This window comes from Apteryx mantelli, chromosome 3 (genome assembly GCF_036417845.1).
Source record: "Apteryx mantelli isolate bAptMan1 chromosome 3, bAptMan1.hap1, whole genome shotgun sequence".
Lineage (NCBI taxonomy): Eukaryota > Metazoa > Chordata > Aves > Apterygiformes > Apterygidae > Apteryx > Apteryx mantelli.
Window position 1 is genome coordinate 86,783,255 of NC_089980.1, and position 27,963 is coordinate 86,811,217.

Sequence of the window (27,963 nt, forward strand, 5' to 3'; positions counted from 1 at the left end):
AGATGGGGGAGCCCGGGGGGCCGGTTTGGGAGGGTCAGCAGTCCGGCTGCAAAAAAAAAAAAAAAGCACCCTTTGTGGGAGCAACTTTGCAGCTTTCGCCCTTGAGAAGGAGAGGTGCTTCACGTGCTGCAAGGACGGGGGATGAGCATCCCTTCTGCCTGCACGGTCCATCGCGCCGGCTAAGTGATGATGCAGATCCGTGTTACGCTTGGCTCTGCTGCATGCACTGCTGATACGCTAGCTAACTTCTTCAGCACCCGTCTCCTCCCCGCCTCTGCCGGCTCCAAGCATCCTGCTCCTCAGCCCTCCCGATTTCCCTCCCCCCGCCCTGGCGCCCTGGCCAAGCCGGAGGAGACCAGGCAGGGCTCCTCACGGAGAGCCTTTCCTCCTGTTTTTCCCTTCCTTGACAAGGACAGGAACCAGCCTCCCACAGTTTTTGCAGCAAATTCCCGTCCTTTCTACGCGAGTAGGTACAGCATTGGGCCAAGCTCCCCTGAGCCAGTCCCCGCCGGGATGCAGCTGGCCAGGAAGCGGAGAGCCCAGCGCAGCACTGCGTCCCAGCCCTGCTGCGGCCAGCACCTCCCTTGCCGTTGCCCTGTGTTTACCAGGCACGCAACTTCTAAGACCAGTTTTGGGAGCAAAGCCCCCTTCCTGTGATGAAAGCGGTCCCACTAAAAGTGCCACCCCGCATGGCCGCCGGGGTTTTCACAGTGCAAAAATGCCACGTTGGGGCTACAGCCGGAGGGCTTGCAGCACGAGCTGATTCGAAAGGCCGCGCTAACAGCGAGGGGCGAGAAATAAGGGCAATATGGAAGCGACCGACTTCAGGGGGGTGATTTAAGAGGCTCCCTACATACGGGCTGGCTGCTCAAGTGTTAAGGGAGCGCACGATGGCAGCCTATAAATATCTGAAGGACGAGACGGAGGGGGATCGCCATGAGCTGTGCGCAAGTTGCAGCCAGGACCTAAGACAGGCTCCTGCTAGGGTTAAATTAAGAAAACGTGGGCCTGGGTTCGGGGGAGCCCCTTGGCAGGGAGATGGATGGCGCGAGGAGGTCAGGAAGGCTTTGCAGCTGGGGACGCGCAACCCCGACCAGCGAGAGCGCTGGGGGACGGCGTCGTGGCGAGCAGCGTCACACTGGCACAGCAGATGCTGGGTCGCCTGAACCCCCGGCGCGGTGCTGTTCGCCCTGGTGTTACTTGGGTTTGAGGAGCCGGGCGAATGCGCAGGGATCTCAGCTTGCGCAGCAGCGCATTTGCCCTCCTCAGGAGTGTGGCAAGACGCCTGCAAGTGTTTAAAAGCCTCACGTAAAAAAAAAAAAAGAAAAATCAGAGGAGAAATTGTTTTCATTCTCTATACAGCTTTCACACTCGTCATGTGATTTTCCTTGGTAGTCTGAATCACAGTTTAACATTTGGGACTGACAGTAAATATTAAAAAAAAAAAAAAAAGGGAAGGAGTTTTTCCAGTGAAGCACATTGCTTAGGAATCGCGCTGGGTTTCCCCTGCGGCTCTTCGTCCGTGGCATGCAAGCAGGAGCCACCGGGCCTCCTCTCCTCTCCTCTCAGAGGGGACGGAGAGGGGAGAGCTGCACTCCCAGGCGGCTCCGTGGGCGGCCGGAGGCTCTCCGCTCCTCGAGCTGCGGTTTGCACCTTCCTCTTCCTGCTGCCGAGCCTGCTCCACCGCTCACCTGGGAGAGGCGGAGAGGGTGTCGTAAAAGGAGGGGGGGGGGGGGAAGCAAATCCCGGCGGAGGAAAGCGCAGGCAGAGCCAAGGAGCGCGTCGGGGACGCTCCAGCCCTTCCGCTTCCCTGGGGCAGCTCCGTGCGAGCCCCTTCCGCCCTCGAGGTAAGGGGTGTCGAAGCTGCTGCTTTTCTCGGTCCCCGTGCGCGCTTGGCTGGTGACCCACTTTCGTTTCTCGGTCTGCGGGGGGGGGGTGTTCTCTCAAATTTCCTTCTCGCTCTTTTTTCCCCCCACCCTCGCGCCATATAATGACGGACGGAGTTTCACAGATGGTTACAACATGTTTCAGCCATTTCACTGCAGGTTTTTACCCCCCCTTTTTTTTTTCTTTTTTTTTTTTTAAACCGTCAGGCGAGTTCGGGAGCAAACCCCAGGCACGGACATGCCTGGTGTCGAACCGCCGGCCCGCGCGCTTACGTAGCCGCCTGGAAATGCCTGTAAGCCGGGCCCGACCTGGCCCAGCCCTTCCATGGGGCCGCCGTGGGCCCCAGCTCGCCGGCGGCTCCCGGCACGTCCGGAGGCTCCCGCCACCCGCACAGGCCCCGGCAGGCATCAGGCTGCGCCGCCATCTTGGGTGAGGGTGGCCGTCCCGCCCAGCGGCGCGAGGCGCAGGGCCGCGAGATGGGGGCACGGGGCGGCGCGGGCCTCCAAACGGCTGCCGAGCCCCCCTCCTTTCCAGGGCTTTTTGTTTTTTTTTCCCTTTCGGCGCAGAGCTTTTTCCTCGTTAGGAACCGGAGGGTCCGACATAAGGCCCAAAGCCAGTGGAAACGGGGCTTTCGCTGCTCCTGGGGCGGTTTGTTCCTGTCGCAGCGGCCCCGGGCAGCGCTTTGGGGTCGGGACGCCCCAGCAATACAGCCAGTTCCCTGCTCCGGCCCTCCTCAGCTATCCCAGCATTTGTGCCTACGAAGCGTGCTTGTGTGTCAGGATTTTTGGATGCACCAGGGATGTGGCATATCCCAGTTTTGGGGCTATTTAGTGCATACAGAGGTTTTATCAGCATCAGAGATTGGTGGGAAACGCTTTCTGGAAAACTAATGCATTTTTAAGATGCTTGTAAGTGGATATCTAAAATCACTGCAGATATTTTCCTTTTTGGTGAATATTAGAAAACCAGTTGGGAATTCTGCCTATATTTGAGATATCTGTTTGGATCCTGGCTCAGGGTGTTGCACTTCTAATTTCTTCCTATTTATTGTCTAGAATTTCTGGTATACGTATTTTGAAGTCTACACTGAAAAGGTTAAAAATATGTGCTCTGCCCTAGCCTTTGCACCACTGATAGCCCAGCAAAGTGACATGAGTGCTGCAAAAGAGAACGTGAGATTTGTCCCTCAGGGAGGGTTGAAATTGCGTCCTCCTGGTTTCCTGGCATATGTAGACTTCCGTGCTATGGCTGCAGGAAATATGTGAGAGCCAACATATAGTCAGTGTTGAAGAGGAAAGCTGTCTTCATGTTATTTTTTTACTTTTTCCAGAAGTTGTAAAAATAAACATTACCTGTCCCGGAGAGCTTAAAGCTGGGACTAGGAACATGACACAGTGCCTTGGTCTTCACTGTGGAAGGTACCCAAAGGAGAGGGTACGCATCCATGATGAGAGCAGCCAAAATTCTGCATGGTGAAGTGAAACTGTTTGGCTTGTATTTCCTTCACTGTGCTTATTCAGGTTATAGACCCAAAACAGTTCCCACATTTGCACTTGCTCTTCCTAAAAGGATTTGTCCCCTTTTTTTTTTTTTCCAAGAAAGTTGTGCCTAATACTTCTGTAGAAAGAGCTGGACTTATATAAGTGTACGTGTGCACCTATCTATACTTACATGACCCCATCACAACAGTATTTGTTGCAATTTCAGTGTGTGCATCCTCACAGCAGCTTGCAAACTCTGCATCCAATTATTCCCATCTTACAGATGGATATCTGCAGTGCAAGAGAACTTAAATGATTCAGCCAAAGTACACAGGAACTGTTTGGAAATCAAGGAATTCCTGTCCATCCCCACCCCTTGTGATCTCAGCTTTGCCTTAATCTGTATCCATGCTACTACAGAAATAACGCCATAATTTGTAAATAAAAAAACCTTCACTTGTGTGCTGTTCAGCAAGGAAGCTGAGGTGCCTTTCTCATCCTAATGTTCTCTTTTTTACTAATGCGCACAAATACGTCTTTAATCAAAAGACTAAAGATATTTTTCCCTCTCTCTGGAAGTGCCTGGGAGTGCAGATTCTCTTTTCTTTTTCTTCCCTGTCAGAAGTTTTCTAATCAAAAGCAGATAGTGTGTGTTTTGAGACAGTGAATCTTGACAAGTCCTCATGTTGGGAAATAGATGGAATGCCTGAAGGATTTCACAATCGACCGCAGGAAAACTGCAAAGATGGGCCTGAACCCAGCACCCTTCCTCTCCCCCGCCAGCCACAGCCTCTGCTGGATGTTTGCTAGGGGAGCTGGACCCTTGCTTTGAACTCAGATGCTTGGGCCATCTCTGTTGACTTGGAAAAGTATTCATTCCCCATTTCCCCCCCCCCCCCCCTTCAATCCCTCCCCTGAAGCTTCCCAGCAGCAGCCAAAGGCAGCTCTGTGTAGGGCAAGAGGATGACACCGCTGTTAGGATCTGACCATCCGTGGCTGGGCATGCTGTTTGGGCAGCCGTCCCTTCAAACTGTCTGGCAGGCAAAATGGAAGAACCTCTCTCAGCCTGGCAAGCCTTGCAAGTGAGCTGAGTCACCAGCGGCTAGGTGTCTGCCAGACAGCCTGCTGAGCACCAGCCCGGCAAGGTTATTTGCTAAATTAATGCGCGTTACAAAACTGCATGTATGGGCAGAGGAAGGAAGAGAAAGAGAATGGGCTGTTTAAATAAAGGTCCCTCGGCACTTCCAAGAGCAGTCCAGGCTTGGCTACTCTACTCCTTTAGGAAGGGTCTCTTCACCTTATAAGCAGAAATATAAGCAAAAGCTCAAGCTGGTTATCAGTAATATCTCCTGCATTTTCATAGGTGCAGGGGGATATTAAATTCTTGGAGCGTTCTGGCAATATGATGGTATGACTTGATATTGTAGAGTTTTTGGAAATGAGATTGGGCATAATCTACATTCTTCAGTGGTCTCAGTGCCAGAAAAAGGATCAGGATACAGGTTTCTGAGGACATTTCAATATGCTGAAGCATTCCTTTACCCTAATTCTTCAACACTGAGGACCTAAACAAGTTATTTTTCTGGCCTATGCTTAACTATACTTTCAGGATAAGTTAAATAGAAAAGTCAAAGGAAACTGAATAAATATTTTACACCATGAGGCCACATAAAATACTGGGATAATGGGCTCAGTGTTGGGTCTTTTACCAAAAGCTGGGGATCTTCAGCAGAGCAGAAACAACATCCTGAAGCACTGGCTTGGGAGGAGAAATGTTTCTGAATCATCTGTAACATTTCCAGCAGCACGGGGATTTTCTCTTGGGCATTCCCATCCAAATATGGCCACGAGCATTGCTCAAAAAGTGTCCAGTGTGTCCTGGGATTAACTTATCCTCTGGGCTACATCTATAGACAGAGCTCTGCTGCTGCAACAGCTTCTTCCTTCAACCAGAGCCACTGAGAGAGGATGACAATGAAGTCACTTTTCCTCCTTTCTAACAATGTGTCTGTTTTAACACTAAAACCCGTCCGCACCTCGGTGCCTGGTACCTTGGCCCCTTGGGAGCAGGGGCTGTGTGTATGTATCAGAGCACAGCTTGCACTGCCCAACTATCCTGCCGCAGGGTCTAAGCAAATTAATACTAAAAAAAACCAGAAGCCTTTGAAGGACAAAAACATAGGTGATGGAATCAGATTTCTCTCCTGTCTGATCGAATTATTATTGCTCAGATGTTTGGAATAGTTTTCATAATGTTTAGCTCATGTTCCACAGGAAGGAGATAAGGCAGTCGTAAATATGAAGTTGATTTAAGAGATAAAGAGGCATTTGTCCTTTTAGAGGGTCAAACACAGGAAAAACAATTTTTACAGTATCATACTGTAAACCATTTGGAGAGCTTGGTAGCTGGTCATTTGCAATACAGTTTAATAGTTAAAATCTCAACAGAAATCCCTTGTCCAAAATGGACAGTAAATACACTAAATAAACTCGGAGAGAATAAGTCTGCCTTATTCTGCCTATGTCGTGCCTGTCATTAGGTTCACGTAGTCTGCATAAGATACATTTCACAGATACCCACATGTTAATAATGGGGCTAAAAAAAGGCAAAAAAACTTTGGGGGTTGTAGTCTCCAAAGGAGCTTAGTAACCTTTAAATCCCATCTGACACCTGATGCAAAATCTGCCTAAGTCTATGGAAGGATTCCCATTTATTTCACTGGGCTTTAGACTGAGCTTTTGGTTTCTGCACAGAAATCTGTTTCTTCTCCTTGCTGGAAATGAGTCATGGTGCTAAACTAAAGGCTGTTGAGTGTAGATGGTCTGGATTCAAAGCATTTTCAAGCATTTGGATCTGACTACTTTCAGAGACCATCAAAGAAATATCAGAACATATCAGACATTTCAGATTTGTTTCCGAAAGGCTGCGTTCAGATATTTGATAACAATTATACCTAATGGTGGGATGCTCCGGCAAAATGTTTTATTAAAGAGGTGGAGGTGTACCTGGTCACACCACAGCTGGGTTTGCCCTGTAGGAATACTGGTGCGAATTTGCCACAAGGAGCCCATTCACCGAAGCTGTTGTGGGGGGACAATAGGAATTTGCAACATGATTTATGCTGCTTTAGTGCACGTCATTCTCTCACTGAAGCATGCTGTTTTGCCAAGTCACGAGCAAATGGGCAGAGATAGCCACAAGTCAAAGCAGGTCTGAGCAAGCACTTTGAGGCCAGGTGACCTAAGGGTCAGCTTTGCAAAGCAGTTTAGATGAGCAGATATGCAAAAGGCTGATGCCTTGCACGGGGGTTCATACCTAACCTTCTCAGGTGCTTCTGTAAGTCTTGCAGGGGGCCACTCAGCATCTTTACCCCCTGAACAGTGTAAACTTGACCTTATGCTGTGTTGTCCAGGTGAGTCATCTGACCACACCGCGGTAATCATTTTAACTGTGATCTGAGCAAAGTTCCCAGGTAAATAACATTTTGCCGCTGCTGCAAAGAACAGTTCAGCATGAGTCCCCGTCATAACCCTCTGCTGATTATGAGAGCTCAAAGTTTTCCCTTTCCCGTCAGGAATAACATCAGTTATTCCCGTCACAGAGCAGTGACTCAGCTAGCAGGGCCGGTCATAGGGAAGCGGCTTAAAGGAAAAGGGCTACAGGCCACCAGGAAAAAGGCATGACAGTGGCGAGCTGACTGTCAGGATTTTCAGCCGGGGTGCTCGTGACCAAAGGAGCCAGGTTGGCACGACAGCCTGTATTCATGCTCGCAGGGGTGTAGCTGTCAGAGCTGCAGCGTGGGCGCTACATCGGTGCAACTAATGGCTGCATGGGAAAATGTACCAGCATATTTGTACTACTGTAGTTATCCCAGGGTAACTCTTCTTGTGGACATGCTTGTTATAACACAGGATATGCATTTTGAGTATACGCTAAATCTTCTGCACAGATGGGTTTTAAATTACACAGAGGAGGAATATTTACATTGCAGCCCAGCAGCAGCAAAGCACAGTTTTTATTTTACTTCCCAGTAGATGGTATACACAGAAACAGCAACAGCCTGGAAAATGGCAAAGCCCGGATAAAACATGTATGTCTAATATGGAAGTGCTTGGGAGCTTCTCCACCAAGAAGTGCTTCGCCACCAAGGAGAAATGTCAGAGTTGCTTTTTAAAATAGATTTAGCATGGCAGACCCTGGTGAACCCTTATGGGGCCAATCTATTGGGCATCCTGCGCCGAGGTCCCCAGGTGTTGGGCTTGAGGAGAGCAGCACAGGGATGGCAGAGGTGGCGCTGCAGGAAGCCTCCCCGCTGCATCTGTATCCACCAAACCCACGTTAGACTGCTGGGAGATACTGCCAGCACATGGGTGAGAGCTGACTGTAATAAGCTTTGAAAACTGGCTGCAGAGCCCCTGAAAACAGGGCCTTAAGTCTTTGTCTGGGAGGCTGCTTTGGGCAGATTTTGGTGACTTTACCCCATTAGAGTACTAAGACCCGAGGAACCTTGAGGCACCTCCATACTCTCCAACAGTTACAGCTCTGGTCATTCTTCTCAGATGACTCTCATACCTGGGATTTTGGCTTCTCCAATCTCATAGATGGAAAGCAGCTAGAGAAAAGATGAGCACCAGATTTCTTTCTCCATACCCCAAGGCAAGGGATAAAATCTGCTCAGAGCAAGCTGATCTGTATCCCCATACTGCAGGATGGAGCCGGGTGTGGAGATCAGCAAGCTAACATCAAATGCGCTGATACTTTTCTGTGCCACAACCTGGGAACCCACGGGCTCAGGTACTGGAAGTGGCACAGCCTTGTCAGCATATCGCCACCCCATGCCCAACTCACAAGCTTGGCCTCGCAGCTCAGGGCAAACGAGCTTCAGCTCGGGACCGACCTGCTCCCAGTTCCCGCATGAGCTCAGTTGCTTGCTCACAATCCAGCAGGCCCAGCAGGAGGGGGGTCACACCAAAGAGAAATGAGATTTATTGTATTCCCAGAGGTCTTTAGGTACAGGATAAACAGAATGCTCTATGTAATCATGTAACAAGGTTTGCACTTCTCATCCCCCAAAATGCTACAGCAACAGTATATAATTCACATATAATTGCTTCTATAATTCTGAATGAAGGTGGTGTAGAGGCATCATCCATCAAGAATCATTTGGCTGGACCAAAATTACTGAAAGGCCCCCCCAAAAGGAAGTGATGATTTTGCTGTTTGGAGCCCAGGCCAATTCTGAAAACAGGGAAAAACCCAAACAATAGCTCAAGTCTCTAAATTGTCTTTTAATTCTATACAATTTAAAATAACAACAACCATATAATAAAAGGATGGATGAACTAGTTTGATAAAATAAGCAACAATGTTTGGAAACTAGCTTTGGAATTAAAATTACTCAGCTAGGTGTGGGGTGAAGTTTATATCTGAAGATCTAATACGTAGCTATTATTAGAAAGTCTGGAGTAAAATACTGTAAGTGATTGTATTCTCTGGAGTATCTCTGAACCAAATTTCCAGACCTAAATCGCCTGCTCTTTTGTCAGGTGCAGAAAATTACCTAAGAGAGACAGTTCATGTGATTCTTTTTTTCCCGGTCTCAGCAGGAACAGTAAGTACCAGAAATCCCATAAAAGTGTCTGTTCTGCAAAATGTGATTTCCAGAGCTCTAACCGGTGTTCTTTTTCAGTCTCTGAGATGATAGAGTTATTTTTGGATTATTGACTCTGTGAAACCATACTATGCTTACAAGAGTACTTTCTCTTGTTTTCCAGTTTGCTAGAAAATTCTGGCCTTGCAGTAAGGGAGCTGACTCTCGTTTCCAGTGTGACTGCAAAACCTGGAAATGGCCTCCATCTCCAGTGAGTCCAAATGATAACTCTGTGCTACCCACACTCCAGCTGACCCTCTACTTTCTTGCTTCGTCCAAATTCAACCAGACCTATCTTGTTGTTTTCTGCCTGTCTTTTTAAAGAATATAAATGCTTTTTGATACTCTGCTCTTCAGTATTCTGGCTCACACTCGTTGAGTGATGGCTGAAGATATGCATTTGTCTGCATGGCTGTCAGTCTGCATTGTTTCTTCTCCTGCTTTTTCAGGCGCTTTTGTGAGTCGAAGCATACCAGTTGAAGTGGACGAATCTGTGATGTGGTCCCCATTTGTCGAACATGCCTTGGAAGAGGCTTTGCAATCTTCTGGTGAGCATATGGAGAACGAGGCGCCCCAGGGACCTCAAGCTGCTCAAACGCCTCAACCCGACACTGGACCATCATGCCTCTACAGAACACCACCACGTCACCAGCCTGCACCGTCCGATGTAGCAGCCGTGGAGCCGGACGGCAGGTTATGGTCAAAATATACAGATCCCAATGAAGATGGGAGCTTCTGTTCCCCTGGTGAATCAATATCTGGAATAGTTCCTTCCAAGGCGCATCTTTTAGCTATGGAAAAATCAGGTGGGCATTTGAGATCTCATCTTTCAGCTGACACGGGGCACAATTCCAGTAAATCGAGCAAGAGTTTGTCTGACATTCCTGAGGATTTGCTCGAGGACAGCAGCCAAGGGAGTTTAGAGCCACAGCAACCCTCAGAAAACAGAGCACTGGCAGAACTGGCGACTGTGGATACGGGGTACAATTCCCAGTCACGAGACGTCATGGGCATCAGGCACTTAGAGCCCCCCTTACCTCTGGTATCCGTGCTGAACCCTCAGGACCTTCCAGGACCCCTGATCTCCAGAGAGTTTTTTGGACCTGAGCATCAGCAGTATCCTCTATGCCAGCGCTTGCCCCATCCCAACATTTCGTCACAAGCTCACGGCTGCTTTGGGCACTGCTGCCCAGTGGAGCAACACCCACAGCACCCATGTAAGTGAAACAGCTCACCCCCATGTGAGGTTTTCATGGGATGTCACAGCCATCATTCACCAAGCTGGCATTTTCCTGCTGTACTTCCTTCACAGAATGCAATTATTAGCATTTTTAAATATTTATTTGCAATCCTTTTTTATATTTCCAGATTTAAGGGTTATGCCACCAGCCTTGCTGATGCAGAACCTCTGAGCCAGATAAAAAGTTAAAGAGCTCGCAGTTACTCATCAGAGGAAGGCTAATGCTTTTGCCTAGAAACTCACCTTTGTCAGTCACACACTGAGTGTACATAGCCTTCTCCCTGCTGTTATTTCATATTCAAGTCATTTCCTTCCTCCTTGCATCAGTCATTCAGCAGCCTCCTGTACTGATTTAATTCCTGTTGTTTTCATAGGTTTTCTTGCTCCCACTTGGATCTCCAAAGAAAAAGTTGAGCATTTCCTGCCAAAATCAGGATGGATGTCTACCTTTGATCTCTTTAAATATTATCTACCAGCATTATGACCAAACTAATCCATGTATTTTATTTCTACTTGGAAAAAAAAGCATGACATCCATCACCCACATTTTCTCCCTTGTTAGCTGAAATGAAAGCTCATTACTTAAAATGGACACCTCTCAGCTGCTGGCTGCTGGTGATCATATCACTGAACACTGATGTGACTCAGTCAATATGAGTGTTTTGGCTCTTGGAGACTATGAAGCAGTTTACAGCCTGCTATTAATTAGTATTCCTTTTCAGTCGCTGAGATTTTTATCTGCCATGAAGTGAGCTTTGAACATTCAACAGCAATATCATTGTTTTAGTATAATTCATATTACATTAGACTCAGGAGGCCCCAACCAGTTTTGGGCTCACTTTGTAATAAAAAGCTGCAGGCCTGTTCTAATGGCCTTTTTTTTAACCTTCTGTTGACTCCACAATATTTATATTACATCTGTTTAAAGAGTTTTGTCATTCCAGTAAAGTGCTATGATTAGGTATAAGACAAAGTATCAGAGCCTCAGTCATCGCCTCTGATCTTGGGACTTTATATTGGGGAAGGGGCTACAGATGGACTTCCATCAGCCAGGACAGCTGAACATTCACAGCGCATCCTCTGTTCGTCTGTTCATACCTCCTCATTTCAGTTTGGGTTTAGCTTTAAGCAGAAGAAGTGTTGGTTGCACAATACCCCCCACTATTTACCTCCTCTGCATGGAGGCGTCGTGAGAAATAGGACGTTGGCTAAATAAGACCATTTTGTTTTAAAGCAGGAACTCTGAAAGGCTCTCTTTAGAAAAATCACTAGTGTTTCAACCATATCCAGAGGGCAAAAAGAATAAAATAAACTCAGATGGCTGGAGCAGATTTGGTCAGGACCAAGAAGCTGGCAACCATACTCCTGTTTCTCGCATGCCGGGTGCAGCATAAATCACCTCCTGGCAGCTCCTTGTATTTCAAATCATTATTCTGTGGTCGCAACCCACAACAAAGCTGGGCAGTGAGTATGTTATAACATGCCTCTCCCGGGCAATAGCAATAGCGCGGATTGTGCCCGTAGGTTCTGACCTGGCTCTGGACACCTGCTACTTGCGAGACAAGAGTAAACTACATCTGAAATCACAGCAATCCTCTGAGCAACACTGTGTGCCCAGGGACCATTGTTTCAGACATGTATGTGTGAGAGCTGTTCATGCCTGCGACCACACATACCTGACCACAGTGGTTACATGCATTAAAATACTATAGCATCAGATAGATCCCAAAGAAGCAGCCAGCCTAAAACCCCCTAAACCAAACTGAATCTTCCCAGAGCCCTGCCAGCTTTCCTAGAGCTGGTCATGAGGAACACCATCAATACCCATATTTATGTTCATTCTTTGTTCTCCCAGCCTCCTGCAACCCGTCCAGTTACAAATAGCTGAGAGGGAGGAAAACAAAAATCTCCTACAACAATCTCAACAAATAGGATGTTGCCAACTCTCAGAGTTTCATCAGGAATCTCTTCGTAGTTGTGGGGTTGTGGGGTCGGTTTTAAAGCACTGCCTCCTGTAGTTGGATGGTTTCATTCAAGCTTTTCTTTTCTTTTTATTTCTTTTTTAAAAAATGTAGCCTTCATGGCTGCTAGGAAAAGCAAAGCATGACCCCAAAGTAGCTAAAAGGATTTAAAAAAAAAAACCAGTCTAGGAAAAAAAGAGTATTTGAGTACTGCAGCTTTTGGAGCCAGCTCGTAACACCATAATCCTGCAGTGCTTGAGCTAGTAAGCACTGCCAGTCTGGACTTCGAGCTCTGCACAACAGCTTGCAAGTGAGCAGAGCTGCTGCCTAGTGAAAACTGCAAGCAGAAAGACTGAAAAAACAGTTTTTCCTGTCTGGGAAACCAGCAGGCTGGATTGCCTTCTCTTGCAGCTTGTGGCAACAGTTCCACCATACATTAGTTATTAAACAGCATTACAATGCCGATGACAGTAAGATTTTTCAGAACTGCTTAAGCAAAATTCTCACTTTGGGCTTCCCTTGCAGCCTCCTGGATGGCAGCAGGACCAGCAGCAAGGCCTTAAAAGGTCAGCTAGGCAGAAAATTCGTACAGGGTGAAGTAACAAACCAAGAGATTATTTTTTCTCTTTTCATTTACAATAATCTCAGTCTGTTTAGCCTTAGTGTTGCAAACTGATTCGTTCCAGGTTTTTTCATCTGCTTTCATGAGAATGTTAGGATGATTCATTTTCTCAAGTTATTGCCAAAAAGAAATTAAAAAAAATATACCGAGGCATGTTAAGTGCAGGGACAGAGCAGCCCTCAATATTTAACTGTCAGTTGTCCCAACAGTCCAACCCGCAGCGGGAAGCTGAATCATATTGTATGTGAAAGGCAAATAGGAAACTTCAGGCTGTAAAAACTTTCCTTAATCTTGCTTCTTTCAAGCTAAGCACCCTGCAAATGCCTCAAAACTGCTGCAGTTTCCCTAGAAATAAAGGAGGACATGCCTAGAAACTGATAAACCTAAACTGAGGCAAAAATATATTGGTTGCAATGATAGTTGTTGCTCTCATTGTCTCACCCTCCCAGATGGCAGAAGTCCTTACCAACATTTTGCACATACATCTCAGCCGCTTCTTCCCATTCCTGGACCTTGCATGAGAGTTATCTGTCCGGCCCAGCAAGCCATCCCGAATTACCCTAACCTTCGTGCCCCTAAAGGCACCGGAGACAGGCTGCCCCAGAGGCCAGGCTCCTGCCCTGCTCATCCACGATTCCCGTGAGTATGCTTCAAGTGAGTTGTGTGCAGTGGAAGCTCCTATAATAATATTTTGTGGCCTTTCAACCAATAGTTCTGACACTTTGTAATGTTAGTATACCTGGCTTGCCGGGGGATGTGCAAAGTACTGGGTAGTTTTATTTATTTGCTATTTTACATGCGGCAGGGGCCTGACCTTACCCTGAGGAACTTCAAAGCCAGTTACCTGATATGTTGTTGCAGCACGCCCTGAAATGCACACATTAAGAAAGATAAATGCTTAAAGGTTAATGGGATGAGGGGTTGAAAATATCTCAGCTGAAACCTTAGAGCTGGCCTCTTTGAGAGCAAAGGTCAGTTCGGCGGTTCGCTGCAGTCTCCGGCTTTATGGCATACCCACCTCGGACGCCTCAGTCCTTGGCATTCAGTGATTTCCTCTTTAGCTCTTCCATAGTGCAGAGGAAAATGGAGAAAATCTTGCCTGTCACTGATGTATCTCCACATTGCACTTTGCGGCATTTTCTAGGGTTGCTCAGGTAGTAGTAGAACACCTCACGCCTAGCACTTTTCGTCTGGGGCTTTTTGCCTGTTTTTCAAAGATTAATTTACCAGGCCTCATACCTCCTTTCCGTTAAGAACGTACCATTAACAAATGGGAGACATCATTACCTACGCAGGGTTTTCTCCAGACTCTGGAGTCTGCCTGAAGTCAAATTGAAGCTGCAGGTATTTAGCACATCTGAAAAGGTGACCATTTTTATTTAAGTGCCAAAATATTTGTAAAGGTGCTAAACTTAGAGGCATCTGTGTTTGAAAATGTTCGCTCAAGTGACACAGCCCTGGCAGAAAACTGAGACAACAGGCAGAGCTAGCAACATAAGGGGGCGGCTGACAGAAACATTGCGCTCCTGTGGCCCCCGAAAACTTAATGGGCTGTAACACAGAAGTAACATGAAGAAAAGGCAGTAGCTGCAGTAGAGAGAGTTGCATTAAAGAGTTTGTTTGAAAGCGTAGAAACACTGAGGAATAGTTGGTATCCTTGGAATTAGTAAAATTCAAAAATGGACTCCTAATTTTTGACATATTTGTTGTATAAGGTGAAGTCTGGGGAAGTTCACCAATTAACCACAGGGTAATTTTGTGGCCTTTGATGAGGTGTGTGTTGCTTTTCTGGTACTTTACTCTTCCAAAAGACATTCGTAATAACCAGGATCTGTCCTGTGGCTGAGTTACTGCTGTTTGCATGCTGATTCCAGGAACAGCAGTTATATGTTGGTAATATTTGCCTGTAGAGTATTTTGTAACAGAAAACATCTGTACCAAAATGAATAAGCCAAATCTTAATGTGACAACAGAAAACATGCTGTGACCAGACTGTCATCAGTCATTTAAGAAAGGCAAAGGAAAAAAAGAGAGTGGGCTTGATTGACTAAATATCACTGCTCTGTGGCGAAAAGCTCTCAGAGAAACCTAATGCTCAGCCAGCAATTCAGCCCACCAGATTCAGATCACACCTCATTGAAAAGTCTGTATAAATTGCCCTTCTTACTGGCTCAGACTGCGAACCCCAAGTATACTAAGAACACAACTGCTAAGCTTCCTAAAATCATCCCTTTCTCTCTGTTTGTTTTACAGGTAGAGCAGACATTATGCAAGGTTAGTGCAGGTCCGCAGCGTAGGTCCCTAATATGAGAAAACCCCACTGGGTCTGCTATTGCTGGTCCAGAAATCAGGGTTTTTCCCTTCAGCAAACCTTGCAGTTTTGTCCAAAACCGGAGACACTTCAAGTCATGCCAGAGTGCACTGTGGGAGATGGGAGTCCCCGTATCCCGTTTTCCTCTAGAAAGTAGCTTCCCTCCTTGAACCATGTCTCTTGTGCAGCACAGGACATCTTGAGGGTTGTCATGCCTTGAATGTCCGAGCTGCCACGAAGCGCCTTTTAGATGGTGGGAACAGATTACCCAGGTGCTACTCTGGTCAAGTATGTGCGTAACCACATTCATGGCACAGCATTGTTTCTCACTCAGAAATGCTCTTCACTTCTGCTTGTTGCAAACTGAGCAGCTTTCAGCTCTGAGATGCATTTACTTCCTGTGGCTAATGTTGCTTCTGCAATAAATTGTGTCTTGCGGTAGACTATCGCCCAGGTAGCAAGAGGGCTCAGTTCAAAAGGTGCTGTAATAGCTAAAAATAAATGCCGAGCCAAGCATTTTTTCAAGAACTTTCTTAGCTAATATACAGATAAAGTTCTTAATGTGCTTTTAAAAAGAAAACAGAATTTTACCTGTAAAAAAATATTTTTAAAATCCTCACTTGCTTTTCTTTCTAGAAACCAGTTATACAACCAGCTACCTAATGGTCAGCTACCCCCCAAAGCATGTGGACCAGATGAAGCGTGCTGTTGTCCATCTGACAATATTCCACTTCCAGCTGCTGTCCCAAGACCTCTCAGTAACCCTGCAGCCAAGGGAACTCTGAAGACGAGCAATTTGCCCGAAGAGTTGCGTAAGTGGTTAGCAAATTTGTTCTGCGCAAGATTTTACAGAGCAGCCTGACAGCTTTAGGTGGGAAAGCTCGGGGAGGGGGCGGGGGGGGTGAGTGTGCAAAAACATCAAGACACAAAGTCAACAAGAAAAGAAAATACGAAATGTCATCACATCTGTAGGGTGTGGGTGCTCATGTTTGGCAGAACGGAATTATTCCCTTGAATCCTGAAAAGATAATTGTCATTAATTGCTTGTTATTTTGTTTACAAAAAATAAATACTGCTAAGATTGTTCTCCTTGCTAAACAGTATGTCCCTTTGAGGCAGGAGGCACTGAAGCTTACAGTAAAAGACTAATAACAAACAAAGCCCTTGGGATAAAGTGTTTCTGTCCATCCCAAACCAGACAAAAATGTCAAGTCTTGACCTCAGTTTCTCCCTAAACTGGTCAGAGAAGGCTGGCAGGGAGCCCGTGGTGTGCACCGAGGGCAGCACAGGCGCTGGCAGAGCTGCTCTCCCTGCCACCAGGGCCCTTGGCACCAGTTGCAGCAAAAAGCTGTTCCTGCAAGGGGCAACAGCCTTTCTGAAACAGTCTCACCCTTCAACTCTTACGGGAAAGTTAGGTTTTGGAAAAGCTGGCTTCCTTTTAAGTGCTGTGCTGGCTAGCGAGTGAGATATACTGTTGCTGAGATCCCTCCACATCTCTCCTCAGGTTTTAATTTGTCCTTTATTCTTCATTTTGCGCATCACCTTTCAAAGTCCCACACTGCAGCTTTCCATCCTGAAGAGTGAGTTGCGACACCTGATAGCACTCTTGGATATGCCCTACTTTATCAGTTAGCGTGAACTAGATGCAGGAATTACTGGATAAATTTGCGTGGTTTGTGTTATGCAGCTGGCTGGATTAGATTAACCATCTGGCTTCTTCTGACATATGAATCTATGATTCTTTAATGAGTATGAAAACTCCTTCCAGGATGGTGGGAGCAGTCGAAGATGCTGTTGTCCTCAGCTGCCTGTCCTGTGCCTCACAGGAGGCTGCCGCTGCTGTACTGGGGAGGCAGTACAGGATGGGTAAAGGCTCCTTGGCCAGCACAGCTCTCGGCCTGGGGAGTGAGGCTTAGGGGGACGTCGTGCTGGTTTCAGCTGGTGCATGTGGTGCCAGCGTGGGGCGAGGGCAGTATTGCCTGTGCCATCAGGCTGGGAAAAAGTAAGCTCTGGCAGCGGGGCAGGGCGGGCAGCTGAGCAACGTTGCCCTCTTCAGCTTCTGCAGGTGTGTTTGCTGGCAGCAAGGAAGTAGGAGCTTAAATCTAGATTGCTGGACAGGGAGGGGAGTTCACCCCCAAGCCACTGTGCTACCCCACATTCATTTCATAAATAAGCAAAAGAGATGTGGGCAGGACCCACTGTGCAGTGGAAGAGGAGAGTTAAGGAAGTCTAGCTTTCTGCATTGCTTGTTTTAATGTATCACATATTCATATCGAATCTCTCTCCTAGGCAAGGTCTTTATAACCTATTCTGTGGACACAGCCGTGGAGGTCATGAAATTTGTGAACTTCCTGCTTGTAAATGGATTTCAAACTGCTGTAAGTATTCCTTCTGGAGAAAATGATTTTTAACCAGAGGAGAAAAGAGACCTTTTTTTAAAAAGCAGAGGGCACACACAGTCTGTTAAATGTTTTTCTGTGTATTGCTGCATTGGAGATTAAATAAGATACAAATGGAATGAACTGGACTTTGGATTTAAAAGGTATAACTTAAATGATTTGACTTTTCAGTTGCATATATTTTTAAGTGAATTTTATACTTTGAAATGGGCTTTAATAATGACCCTGGAAAATTCTATTTAGTGACACCAGCTACCAGATGGGCTATAGTATGAGTTTTCATGAGCTATTCCATTAATGGTGCCTCATATTTGATCTGCAATATTAAAAGAAGGTCAGTTTTCGTGATCATCCCATCCTAGCTTCTTTTCTGAGATGCTGTTACATTGCTGGTTCTTCAGATATGAATACCTTTCTACTAAAAACTGATCTAAAACCAATGTATTTCACACAGCTTAATGAAACAGCCTACCTCATGGTTTCATTTGGTTTATTATACTTTTTAAAAGGATTCAAAAATCACTGGCCTGAAAAGGTCTATATATGTCCTACTGTCTAATCCCATAAGCTGTCCAGGTTTTCATTTAACTTCTTATGAGTTTGCTTCATCACAACCGCCCTTTCTAAGGGAACCATCCACAGAGGCTCTAGGATTCAGCATTCATCAAAATCTTGATTCATATTTTCCTATTTCAAGCACATATGCTATCTGACCCCTCAACCTTCATTCTTTGGCTTCAATTCAGGAAAGCATTTAAGCAAGTGGCTATCATTAAACCAAATGAGACTCAGTGGGAGTTTAGTACATGCTTATTTATTTTCCTGAATCAAAGACTTTTTCCAGAGCCTGAAATTATGCTTCTCTCTAGCAGTTCTGTACTACAGATGACCAATCCATAAGAAAGCTATGAACATCATAGAAGTACAGAGTAGAAGATTACTAGAAGGCTCATTAAGAGCACCTTTGCTGGACAGACAACTCTTGGAGAATGCTACAGAATAATATACCTAGTAAAGTGCCCCCAAAACAGGGAAACAAATATATTCTTTATTTTTGGAAAGAGAAAAAACAAAGATTTGAAACAGGAACATGACTCTTCTATCAAAAGCTTGGAGAATTTAATACTTACTCCACTGGCCATGGTCACTGACTGCCAGTTTCTTGGCTTACAGACAGTGCAGGGAAGTGAGTGGTGTTGGTCATATTCAGTCCTATGAGGTCCACCACCTCTCTCATCTCACTGAAGATTGCTTTGCTGCTTCCAGGATCAGTGACTTGGCTGACTTCCCACCATACACCCTGAAAAGTTAGTGCAAGATGAAGCTAAAATTCAACATGCAGTATATACTCTTGCAGCCAGAAAATTTTCTGATGCAACCATTCAGGGTCAGCTATACAAATAGAGGAGGTGGGCAGCTGTCCACCTTCATGAGACGTTAATGGAAGCAAAAAAGCCAGTTTGTAAATGTTGAATATCTAATGTTTACCAGCAGCAATTGTCTCCTGTTCCAACCAGCAAAAATGCCTGGGGGGGGTCAGAGCTGTCAGGGCAGGACGGCAAGAACAGCTGGCTACACAGGAGCCTAGAGGTACTTGTGTAGCAGACTGCCTCCGGCTTTGGGTGGTGCCTGTCTTGCTCAATTCTGGAGCACAGAGAAATGGGGTGAAATTGTGCATGCGCATGCACATGTGTATGTGTGCGTGTGATGTTTCTTTTCTAAGGGAAGTAGGCATGAATGTCAGAAACTGGGGAAAAGTGCTGGCATCTGGGAGCCTTTTCAGAGCTGCCAACTGGGAAGAAAAGGCAAAAGGATGCTAACCACAGGCTTTCATTCTCTTGCAGATTGATATATTTGAGGACACGGTACGAGGCATTGACATCATTAAGTGGATGGAACGCTACCTAGGTGATGTATGTAAAGACAATTTAACCTTGTTCCCCGACAGAAGTGACCTGAGGAAAATTGTTAAATTATTCAAATAGTAATGGGAGCAGAATCAAAATGCAAGATATGCCCTTCCCTGTCCCTACTGAAATGGTAGAGGCCTGTGATAGAAGGTATAACCAAATCTCACTCAATTCTGCTTCGTATGATCCCAAAAATCTTTCTTTAAGAAATGAAGTGCTAATCTGGGCCTTCCTGCCAAATTCCAGAGGTGGCTGTTACATTCAGCCTGAAGCTGCCATTGGACAAGTTGTTCATCAAATAGATATCTGTGTTTCATCCCAAGCTGCGTAATAGTGGTTAATGTCTGTCCTGCTTCTCACCTGTAGCTTCTATGTTGCTATCTAAAATACTGACGGGTCCTTCTCTGACTGACCCCCTGGAGATGCCTGTCTTCCTCCATTGACTGTGGAGGCAGTTTCTAAGTTCAAAACCTTTACACATGCAAGTGAGGAGGAACTACTTGGACACAAGCAGGGGGACGTGTGCAACTGAGCATGTCTCTGCAAATCCTCAACATCTGTAAGTGCTTACATGCACGTCAGGCACAAGCAAAAGCAATTCTGCAGTATGTTAAGTCAGTGCAAGGGATAATGGTTCCTCACAGTTTTTGACCCTGTGGTGAGGCGAATTCCCTTGATATTGCACAGAAGGAAAGAGTTAATTAGGTGCCAGGCTGACTATAAGCCACATACTTGGAAGCCTTACACAGCCTGATGTGGCAGAGATAAAAGACAGGTCCTAAGTAAACGCAAACAGGAGGCTTTAATCTGCTGAACCTCTTCACTGGCCCACCATTAAGGAGGAGAGAGATTTCCCAGATATGAAGGATGGCCCCTTTGTGGAAACCTGAGATCAGCCAGGGCCCTGGATTAAACAGGTCACAGGTGGGATCCTGGCTGTACCGGCAAGGCAAGGAGCACTGCCTTTGGCCTGGCCAAGGCAAGGTGGGACAGAGCTGGCAGGTTACCCAAAACCCAGCCCAGGCCATCCCTGATGACCCGCGGCTCTACACAGCTGTCTGTCTCCTCGCACGTAAGGAGATCAGCAATAACAGTTCCTGCCCCTGTTGCTGAAAGCTCTGGATGTAGTTTCCACAGACAACTGCCTTTCGTGTCTTTGTGTGTAAAAGCCATGAAGGGTTAAATAGATGCACTTTTACATAAGCTGTTGGAAAACATTTAGATCTGAATTTGAAGATACTGATTTCTGTGTACGTACATATGCACTTTACACCGATAAAAAATAGCTTTTTATTAGAGGGATTCCAAGTGCAAACTGGTAGCTGTTAATATAGCTTTTGACATTTAGATATTCTATATCATGAGATCTTGAGAAATAAAGAGGAAAATGAGTGTACAAGTTCTCCTGTATTTCCTGCCAGAATGAATGAGATCCTCTCATGTTTGCCAAGAACATAAAGATCACTTAAAACACAAACTGGCAGATTTCCGATCTGCCTCTACCAAACATACTGCACTTCCCAATTTCATAAAAGTGCTTTTCTCTCTAACAGAAGACCGTGATGATAATCATAGCAATCAGTCCAAAATACAAACAGGATGTGGAAGGGGCTGAATCCCAGCTGGACAGGGATGAACATGGCTTACATACTAAATACATCCACAGGATGGTAAGCAAGGACATGCATTTGCTGTTTTACAAAGACTCTTGTCTCTTCTTCTCAAAAGACAAATCTGTCTCCAAATGGCAGGTTCTGTGCTTTGTTTTCACTAATCCCCATAGTTAAACACCCCCCTTTGGAATTCATTAATCCTCCCTCTCATCAGCTCCATATGCTCATTAACATCTGCTAAGAGGTTCAAGAAAGAAAAATCCTATTAAACATGCTCATCTTATTCCTCCATATTCTTTATTATCCTGTTTTTTTCCCCCCTTCACCTTCCTGAGCTCTTGTTGCCCCATCGTATAGCCCATAGCACAATCTTATCTAATGCTGCCTGACTTTATTCCTTATAAACTAGTCCCCATCACTTCAGCCATCCTGCAACTGAGGTCTTTTTTTGGGGGCAGCAATAAAGCTGGCTGAAACATGGAATTGCAAAGCTAAGGTGAGAGCTGCAGAGGAGGGGACTCCTGCGGACACAGGGTGGCAGGGGTCCAGGGGTCACGGAGGCCTTTCTTTGCAGTCAGCCCCAGGGTGGACATTTAGCCCAGAAGAGCCCACAGAACTGTGAAACTCATCATTTCTCCCTCGGTTCTCAGTTTGCCCCATTTGTCACCCCATAACCTGTCAAATCCCACAGTTTAATCCTTTAGCTAAACTTCTCAGAAACTGTGGTCAACACACAAGCTCTCAGCAGCTCGCTGCACTCTGCACTGACCTGTCAAAGCCTGTGGCGCATACAGGCTGCGTCTCTGGGACGTGGGGACAGGCTGGGTCCTGGCTCCGACGCTGTGCTGGCCTCCAGCTGAAATTTTTCACCCCATTGGAGACTGAACAGGGGCCTTAGTTGCATCAGGCTTCGTTGACTCTAGATGGATTTCATGGGACTGCAACTGCAGCTAAAACCACAATTGTTTCATACTGAAGAATTGTAAATGCTCAAGAAATGTTGACAAATCTTTCCTGTATCCTCTCTGTAGTAAAGAAGAATCAGATAAGTGGCCAAACAAAATGATACCCAGAGTCCACCAGCAATAGATCAAATCACTTAACAGAAGAGCAGTTTAAGTAAGCAATGACTGTTTTTATGAATAGGATTGAGATGCATGTTCAGAAAAATTAACATAACATTAATCACAATAAATATGGCAATTTGTTCTATTCTAGATGCAGATTGAGTTTATACAACAAGGAAGTATGAACTTCAGATTCATCCCTGTGCTTTTTCCAAATGCTAAAAAGGTAACATACAAACATATATATATTTGTTACATAATTAAGCATATATCATTTTGATCACAGTGCACCAAACGAAATCTTGAAGACCAAAACCTCAATTTCTCAGTGCTTTAAAGCCCACTAGTAATATTCCAAGCTACATTTTACATAAAAAGTTTTATGTACAAATAATAAGGAAAAAACATCCATAATATAAATACCGGTACATAAATGTATTTTTGATGATGAGTGTATAACTAAAACACAAATTGTCTTGAGCACTGAAAGAATTTAAATGGAGAGAGACGATCTATCCAGCAAGCATGTTTTTTATATTAACCCTTTTATAATTTTGTCCAGATGTAACATTGATGAGTGTGAGGGGGGAGATTTATGACTGATGTGAAGTGAGGATCTGGAAGGGGGTGGGTTGAGAATATAAAAATAAAGAGGACAATAAATACTAAAGTACTGTGCCATTGCTTGAACTTTGATGAGCTCATCAAGGGCAAACTATAAGGTTTTTTAGGACATGCAATTTCATCTACCCTCCTTATTGGTTTTGTGGATTCATTTGAAAATAAGTAATACAATTGAATCCCTTTTACCTTTCTTCCTCATAATGGGAGAATCTCTTGGATTTTTACAAGGCCAGAAAAGTTAAATGGCCTCATTTTTTTGCTGGGTAATTGCATTCTTCCCCCAAACTTAGAATGGATATATTATATTCATATTCACTTTTCACCGTTAAATGCTGTGTGCACTGTTTGGTAGCTGTCATGTTACACCTAGGTACAGCTGCATTTTGGAAGAGGATGGAAAGATTTTTTATATTTATTTGGGTGCCCAGAGTTTGGAAGCTAAATCAACATTTAAGCAACTCTATCAATGTTTTGTAGGGCTGCAAGGTGCCACAGTGCTTATGGATCTTAGTGCAAAGAAGTTCTTTATTTAGGCACTGATTTAATATCAGTTCAGAAACTTGAAAACATGTCCCTGGCTTTGTAAAATATGTAAGATTCTTTGGAATGAATGGTACCTCTGGTATTTTATATCATTCAGCTTCCTGAATGACCTCAGCGTGAAGGAGGGTGATCTGTTACTTGCGTTAAGTATTAAAAGCTTGGAGGTGGCACTGGTGGGAATTGGGCAGACCAAAGGCAGTGACCTGTTCTGTGTTTTCAGTCAGTCTAAGCTCAAGTGAGGGCACAGGGCAGAACTGCTCCTAACTTTGGGGACTCCTTGAGCACCTACTGTGCAAACAGACCTTACAGCCTGCGGCTATTTGACAACGTTAAAACCAATGCAGGGTTGCAGAGAGAAATGGCACAGCAGGCACTATAGCCTTCTTTGGGCCTTGTGGCAGACACAAGAACAATAAACTTAGGTTAATTTTGGCTAAACTTTGTGTATCAAAAGACTATTTAGCATATAGCAGTGGTTCGCAGACAGTGATCTATAAGGAATTTCCAGGGTTGGTTTATTCAGCTGCTCTTATCAAAGCATCCGTCTCCAAGTAGCCTTCCTGCTGATTGCTGTGTAGTGCTGGTCTCCCTTCAGCTTTTTGAGAGGTGCCTTTCTCATCTAAATTACACAGATGAGCATTTTCTATTGCTGCTAAGGTTTGCTCTCTTTCTTCACACATTTCTTTTTAGTACAATGTCAACCTTCATCAGGCTGGTTAATGATAATATAACTGAGGATATCATGAATGGAAGGAGAGCACCAGACCCAGAGGGACCTGGGCAGGTTGCAGTAACAAAGTCTTTAGGCAGTCAGAGGAGATGAGGTATCAGTACCTGCAAAACTCACACCTATTCCAGGGAGGCAAAGTATGATGTATATATAAAATGGGATGATGTAGGCAAGCAAGTTTTTTGTCTTTTTTACGCTAGCCTTTTCTGTATGTGTTCAAGTACTACTGTAGCTGCTCTGGAAAAGTGCAGGGTAAGGTTTGGAAGGTTTCATTTGGGGACATGGATATTAGATGTGTTAATCTCATCTGAAGAAAGATAAAGCACTGCTGGTATTCAAAAGAAAGTTGACCCCCAGGGAAAAAGGATCTATGTTATCTGAAGAGTGTTCATTAGGAAATTGAATAATGAGAGGAAAAAACATGACACACAATTACAGTGGAACTGGCATTTCCAGCCTCAAACTGTACACTGATAAAGGAAACCTGGGTCTTCCTGGTTCAAGGCTTGCATCCAGCCTGCCAACGGCAATGTATCCTCCTGATCTGGTCACGTGACGAGGGAAGCATTGTTAAGCTGTGATTGCCCCAAGATGTTTGCTATCACTCCTCTGCTGAAGGTTTCCTCCGGCGCAGCTGAGCTAGCAGGAGGGATGACGTGAGCGGGGTCTGTGCCAAGGCAGCCCGACTAGCTCAAACCACGCTCCGCAAACACGGGCCCTGAATACACAGCCCTGCCCTTTGCACTAACACGCTCTGCCATATTCCTATTACAATCCTGAAAGTTATCAAATGCTTTCCATATGGTGTTCTGAATTTCCTCCCTATTTACAGATCTGGATCTGGATTTAAAAGAATTAAAAGGGCTGGAACCATTTTCCCGTCACTCCCACCTGATATGACCCACAGTCTGTGCCACGTGGTGAGAAAAAGGCCACAGCTCTACCAAGGCTCCTTATCACTTTCTCCACTCCCCTTTGGGGTCAAAATAGCAACTATAGACACCCCCTGTGCCTGCACACCTCCTCAATTTAAAATGATCACCAAACTCAATTAGCATGCAGGTGCTTTTTTGCACCAACTTCGTTAAGGAAAATAGTAAATAAAATTGGCTCCAGGACAAGTTCTGGAAGAAACCCCCAGACACATCTGTTTGGGTGTGTAGTACCACTGTCAGAAGATACCCCCTTGCCTGCTACACATTTCTCACACTAACTTTCATCTTTTCTAGCTTACCTAATCATTTCCCAAGGGGACCCACATCAAATGCTTTGCTGAAGTCCAGACAGATTGGGTCTCCTGCATTTCCTTTCTCCAAAAAACATATTTTCTTATCAAAGACAGATAGAGAATTGGTTTGGTAAACCCATGCTGTATTTTTATCATGTTTCCTTCTGTGGCTCTTAACAAGATTTATTAAAGAAACAATTCTTATGTAATAAGGGTATGTGTGACTGCAAGTGTTTGCATGTGGATGCAAACATATTTGTCTGTTCCTTTCCTTCTCCCAATAACTTTTGAATCGCTTGGACAATTTCAAACAACTTTGTCAAAGGAGTAAAGTTCACAAAGATTAAAATCCATTCCTATGAGATTAGTGAAAACAGACATGCAGGCAGAGGCAAGAAATCTTATTCATGCTCCTAGCAAAAGAAATGCTGCAGGAGCAACATTTTAAATCCTCCACTTTGGGAAGCCCCTTTGCCAAAGCCCATGCCTTCTTGGCCACTGGAGAAACTGGAGAGCCAGGCTCAGATGGCTCTGCCACTCACCAAGCTGCTTGTTCAAAAGCCCTATGTGCTATGAAGGTGAGAGACTGTGGATACCTAGGGTGCTCACCTCCTCCTTCTTATAAACCAATGCTGTAAATCTAACAAAGTGGCGGCACCAATTAACACAACCAGCTCCCTGAGCAGCAGAAACGAGCAGCCCAGATCCTGCAGCTGTACAGGCCCCTGAGAAGAGAGCCAACTGGAAAGGCACAGGGCTTGGGAATGAAAGATCTGGACTGCCATTATGTTGTTTGCTGGCAGGTAGGAAACGCACTGCCCATGCCAGAGCATCCCCTGGCGGGGTGCCAGAGCCATGGTGTTATGCCAGCAGCTGTGTGCTCTATCCGCCTGGCTAGCTCCACTGGCTCAACAGAGACTGCGCCTCTCCTAAATGGAGTCACCTTTGGGAAAACATTGCCCTGTTAAACAAGAGGGCCAGGGAACAAGTGCTGGACATCTTGGCTGCTCACCTGATAGCTCACTTCTGGCTTTGTTCTGGCTTCTCCAACAAGAGCACTCCACAAGAAATCTCCATCTCCATGGTGGACATGAACCAGCTGGTTTTGGCCAAGGCTCTGTCTCTGACTCTATTTTATTAGTGGTATGAATATAGCCCTTCTCCCCTACAAACCCCAGCTGTCAGAAAGGAGACCTCCCCAGGCTGTGAGAACATGGGAGCTGAGCAGACTCCTTTCCTTCAGACTGCTCCTCTCCCTCACTGTCCTATGCCACAGCGGTCCCAGATTCGTTATGTTCACGGGCATTAGCAAGTCCTTCTGAACAGCTGCATCTTCTCCAGGACATGGGGAGGAGTGGGTGTTTGACCCCATTGATCTGGAGGTGCATCAGCCTCACCTCAAGCTCAGCACCAGCCTCAGCCTCCTGCTCAGGGGGTGCCCAGTGGGCACCGCACTTGGCGAAGGAAGGCACAAGGGAGAGGAGACAGGCTTCTGGGAGGAGAAATGCTTCCCCGTGGCCCTGCTCCCTCCCTAGAGTCTTGTCTCAAGGCTGAACGTGTGTGAGGAGCCTTCAGCAGCTACTATGGGGGAGACAGGTCACACCCTTTCCCTAATAGGGGCACTGAAGTGTCTCCCTTCTCTCATCAGTATTTATTTTCACAAGCCTTTAGATGCCTGTCTTTGAGATCCAAATTCCTTTGAAACATGGTTGAAATTAGCCAACATGATGGCAGCGAGAGAAAGAGAGACAGACAAGCTGTGAGATCATACTAAAAGTTCATTTCTTTAGGAACCCAAATACAATTTTGAAGCCAAATTAAAATTTCTTGTTTTTGTTACAGGAAATGTCTAGAACAGACAAAATGAATGCTTGCTTGGCAGAGTTTAATGGAATCTGCAAGGTTCTGGTATAGATTCAGTGGGATTTATGGAATTTCAATTTTTTTTCTCATTTTCCAGGAACACGTGCCTACCTGGCTGCAGAACACGCACATTTATAATTGGCCAAAGAATAAGAAGAACATCCTTTTGCGGTTGCTGAGGGAGGAGGAATATGTTGCCCCTCCAATAGGACCTTTACCAACACTCCAGGTTGTGCCGTTATGAACATTATTACTTAAAGTGCATGACAAGCAGTTGTTAAAGGGTTGTCCTTGGCAGGGAGCCAACACTCTTCCAGATGGATCTTTTTGATGATAGAAGACACTCTTTCTGCTAAAGGAGTTAGTTGTCCTGGGTAACTCAGGCTCAGCTTGTTCTCCACCATGTTAAACATTTCTTGCTGAAGCTGATGGGCAGAACTCCTTTCTCTAGATTTTTAAACAAGCTGCAACTGGAAAAAATATCTAGTTTTATTTTGTTTTAACATCTGTTTTTAACATATTCCTTTATTAGTCAATATAGCAAACAAATTGTTGCAATAAGTGTAAAATAAAAATTACATCCTCCTTTTTGCTCAGGGTTTCTTTGCAGATATTCCTGCCTTGTACATTATTATCAAACAGCTAATTTGTGTATGCACTATTAAATATATTTACCTTTTCTAAGGCTACTTTATGTGTTGCCTCAGTTTTTATTATTGCTGGGAATGATGAAGAAATGGTAACTGTTGGGTAACGCAAACTTTACTTAGACTGTCTTGCTTAAAGACACTGTATTCAATTAGAGGACTCTCAGGTCTGAAATCTCTGGAGTT

General features: G+C 45.3%; 1 protein-coding gene and 1 long non-coding RNA gene across 8 annotated transcripts in view; one reads left to right on the plus strand and one right to left on the minus strand.

The window, feature by feature from the left end:
• The first annotated feature begins 1,767 nt into the window (after positions 1-1,767).
• On the plus strand, positions 1,768-27,824 carry TRAF3IP2 (TRAF3 interacting protein 2). 5 transcript variants are annotated; one of them, XM_067293843.1, is made up of 10 exons: positions 1,768-1,847; positions 9,144-9,230; positions 9,469-10,236; positions 13,292-13,481; positions 15,790-15,965; positions 17,443-17,531; positions 19,397-19,465; positions 21,016-21,132; positions 22,294-22,368; positions 27,228-27,824. In XM_067293843.1, exons 2-10 carry the CDS (start codon positions 9,215-9,217, stop codon positions 27,372-27,374), a joined length of 1,647 nt encoding a protein of 548 aa, XP_067149944.1. In that variant the 5' UTR covers positions 1,768-1,847; positions 9,144-9,214; the 3' UTR covers positions 27,375-27,824. The 5 variants fall into 5 exon arrangements, 4 of the variants coding, with proteins under 4 accessions (XP_067149944.1, XP_067149945.1, XP_067149943.1 ...); XM_067293844.1 differs by lacking the exon at positions 9,144-9,230 and having other exon boundaries at positions 1,787-1,847; XR_010883769.1 differs by lacking the exons at positions 1,768-1,847; positions 27,228-27,824 and adding an exon at positions 22,107-22,194 and having other exon boundaries at positions 7,368-10,236; positions 22,294-22,369.
• LOC106489680 (uncharacterized) overlaps positions 9,725-27,963 on the minus strand; it is a 52,069-nt gene continuing 33,830 nt past the window's right edge. Inside the window, exons 4-7 of one of the 3 annotated variants that reach the window (XR_010883770.1) lie at positions 21,845-22,025; positions 18,683-18,852; positions 10,503-10,680; positions 9,746-9,810 (exon numbers count right to left, since the gene is read on the minus strand). This is a non-coding gene — a long non-coding RNA (uncharacterized lncRNA). Of the gene's footprint in view, positions 9,811-10,502; positions 10,681-18,682; positions 18,853-21,844; positions 22,026-22,081; positions 22,101-27,963 lie in introns of those variants that run through there. The other 2 variants (XR_001293445.2, XR_001293443.2) reach the window with 2 other exon arrangements.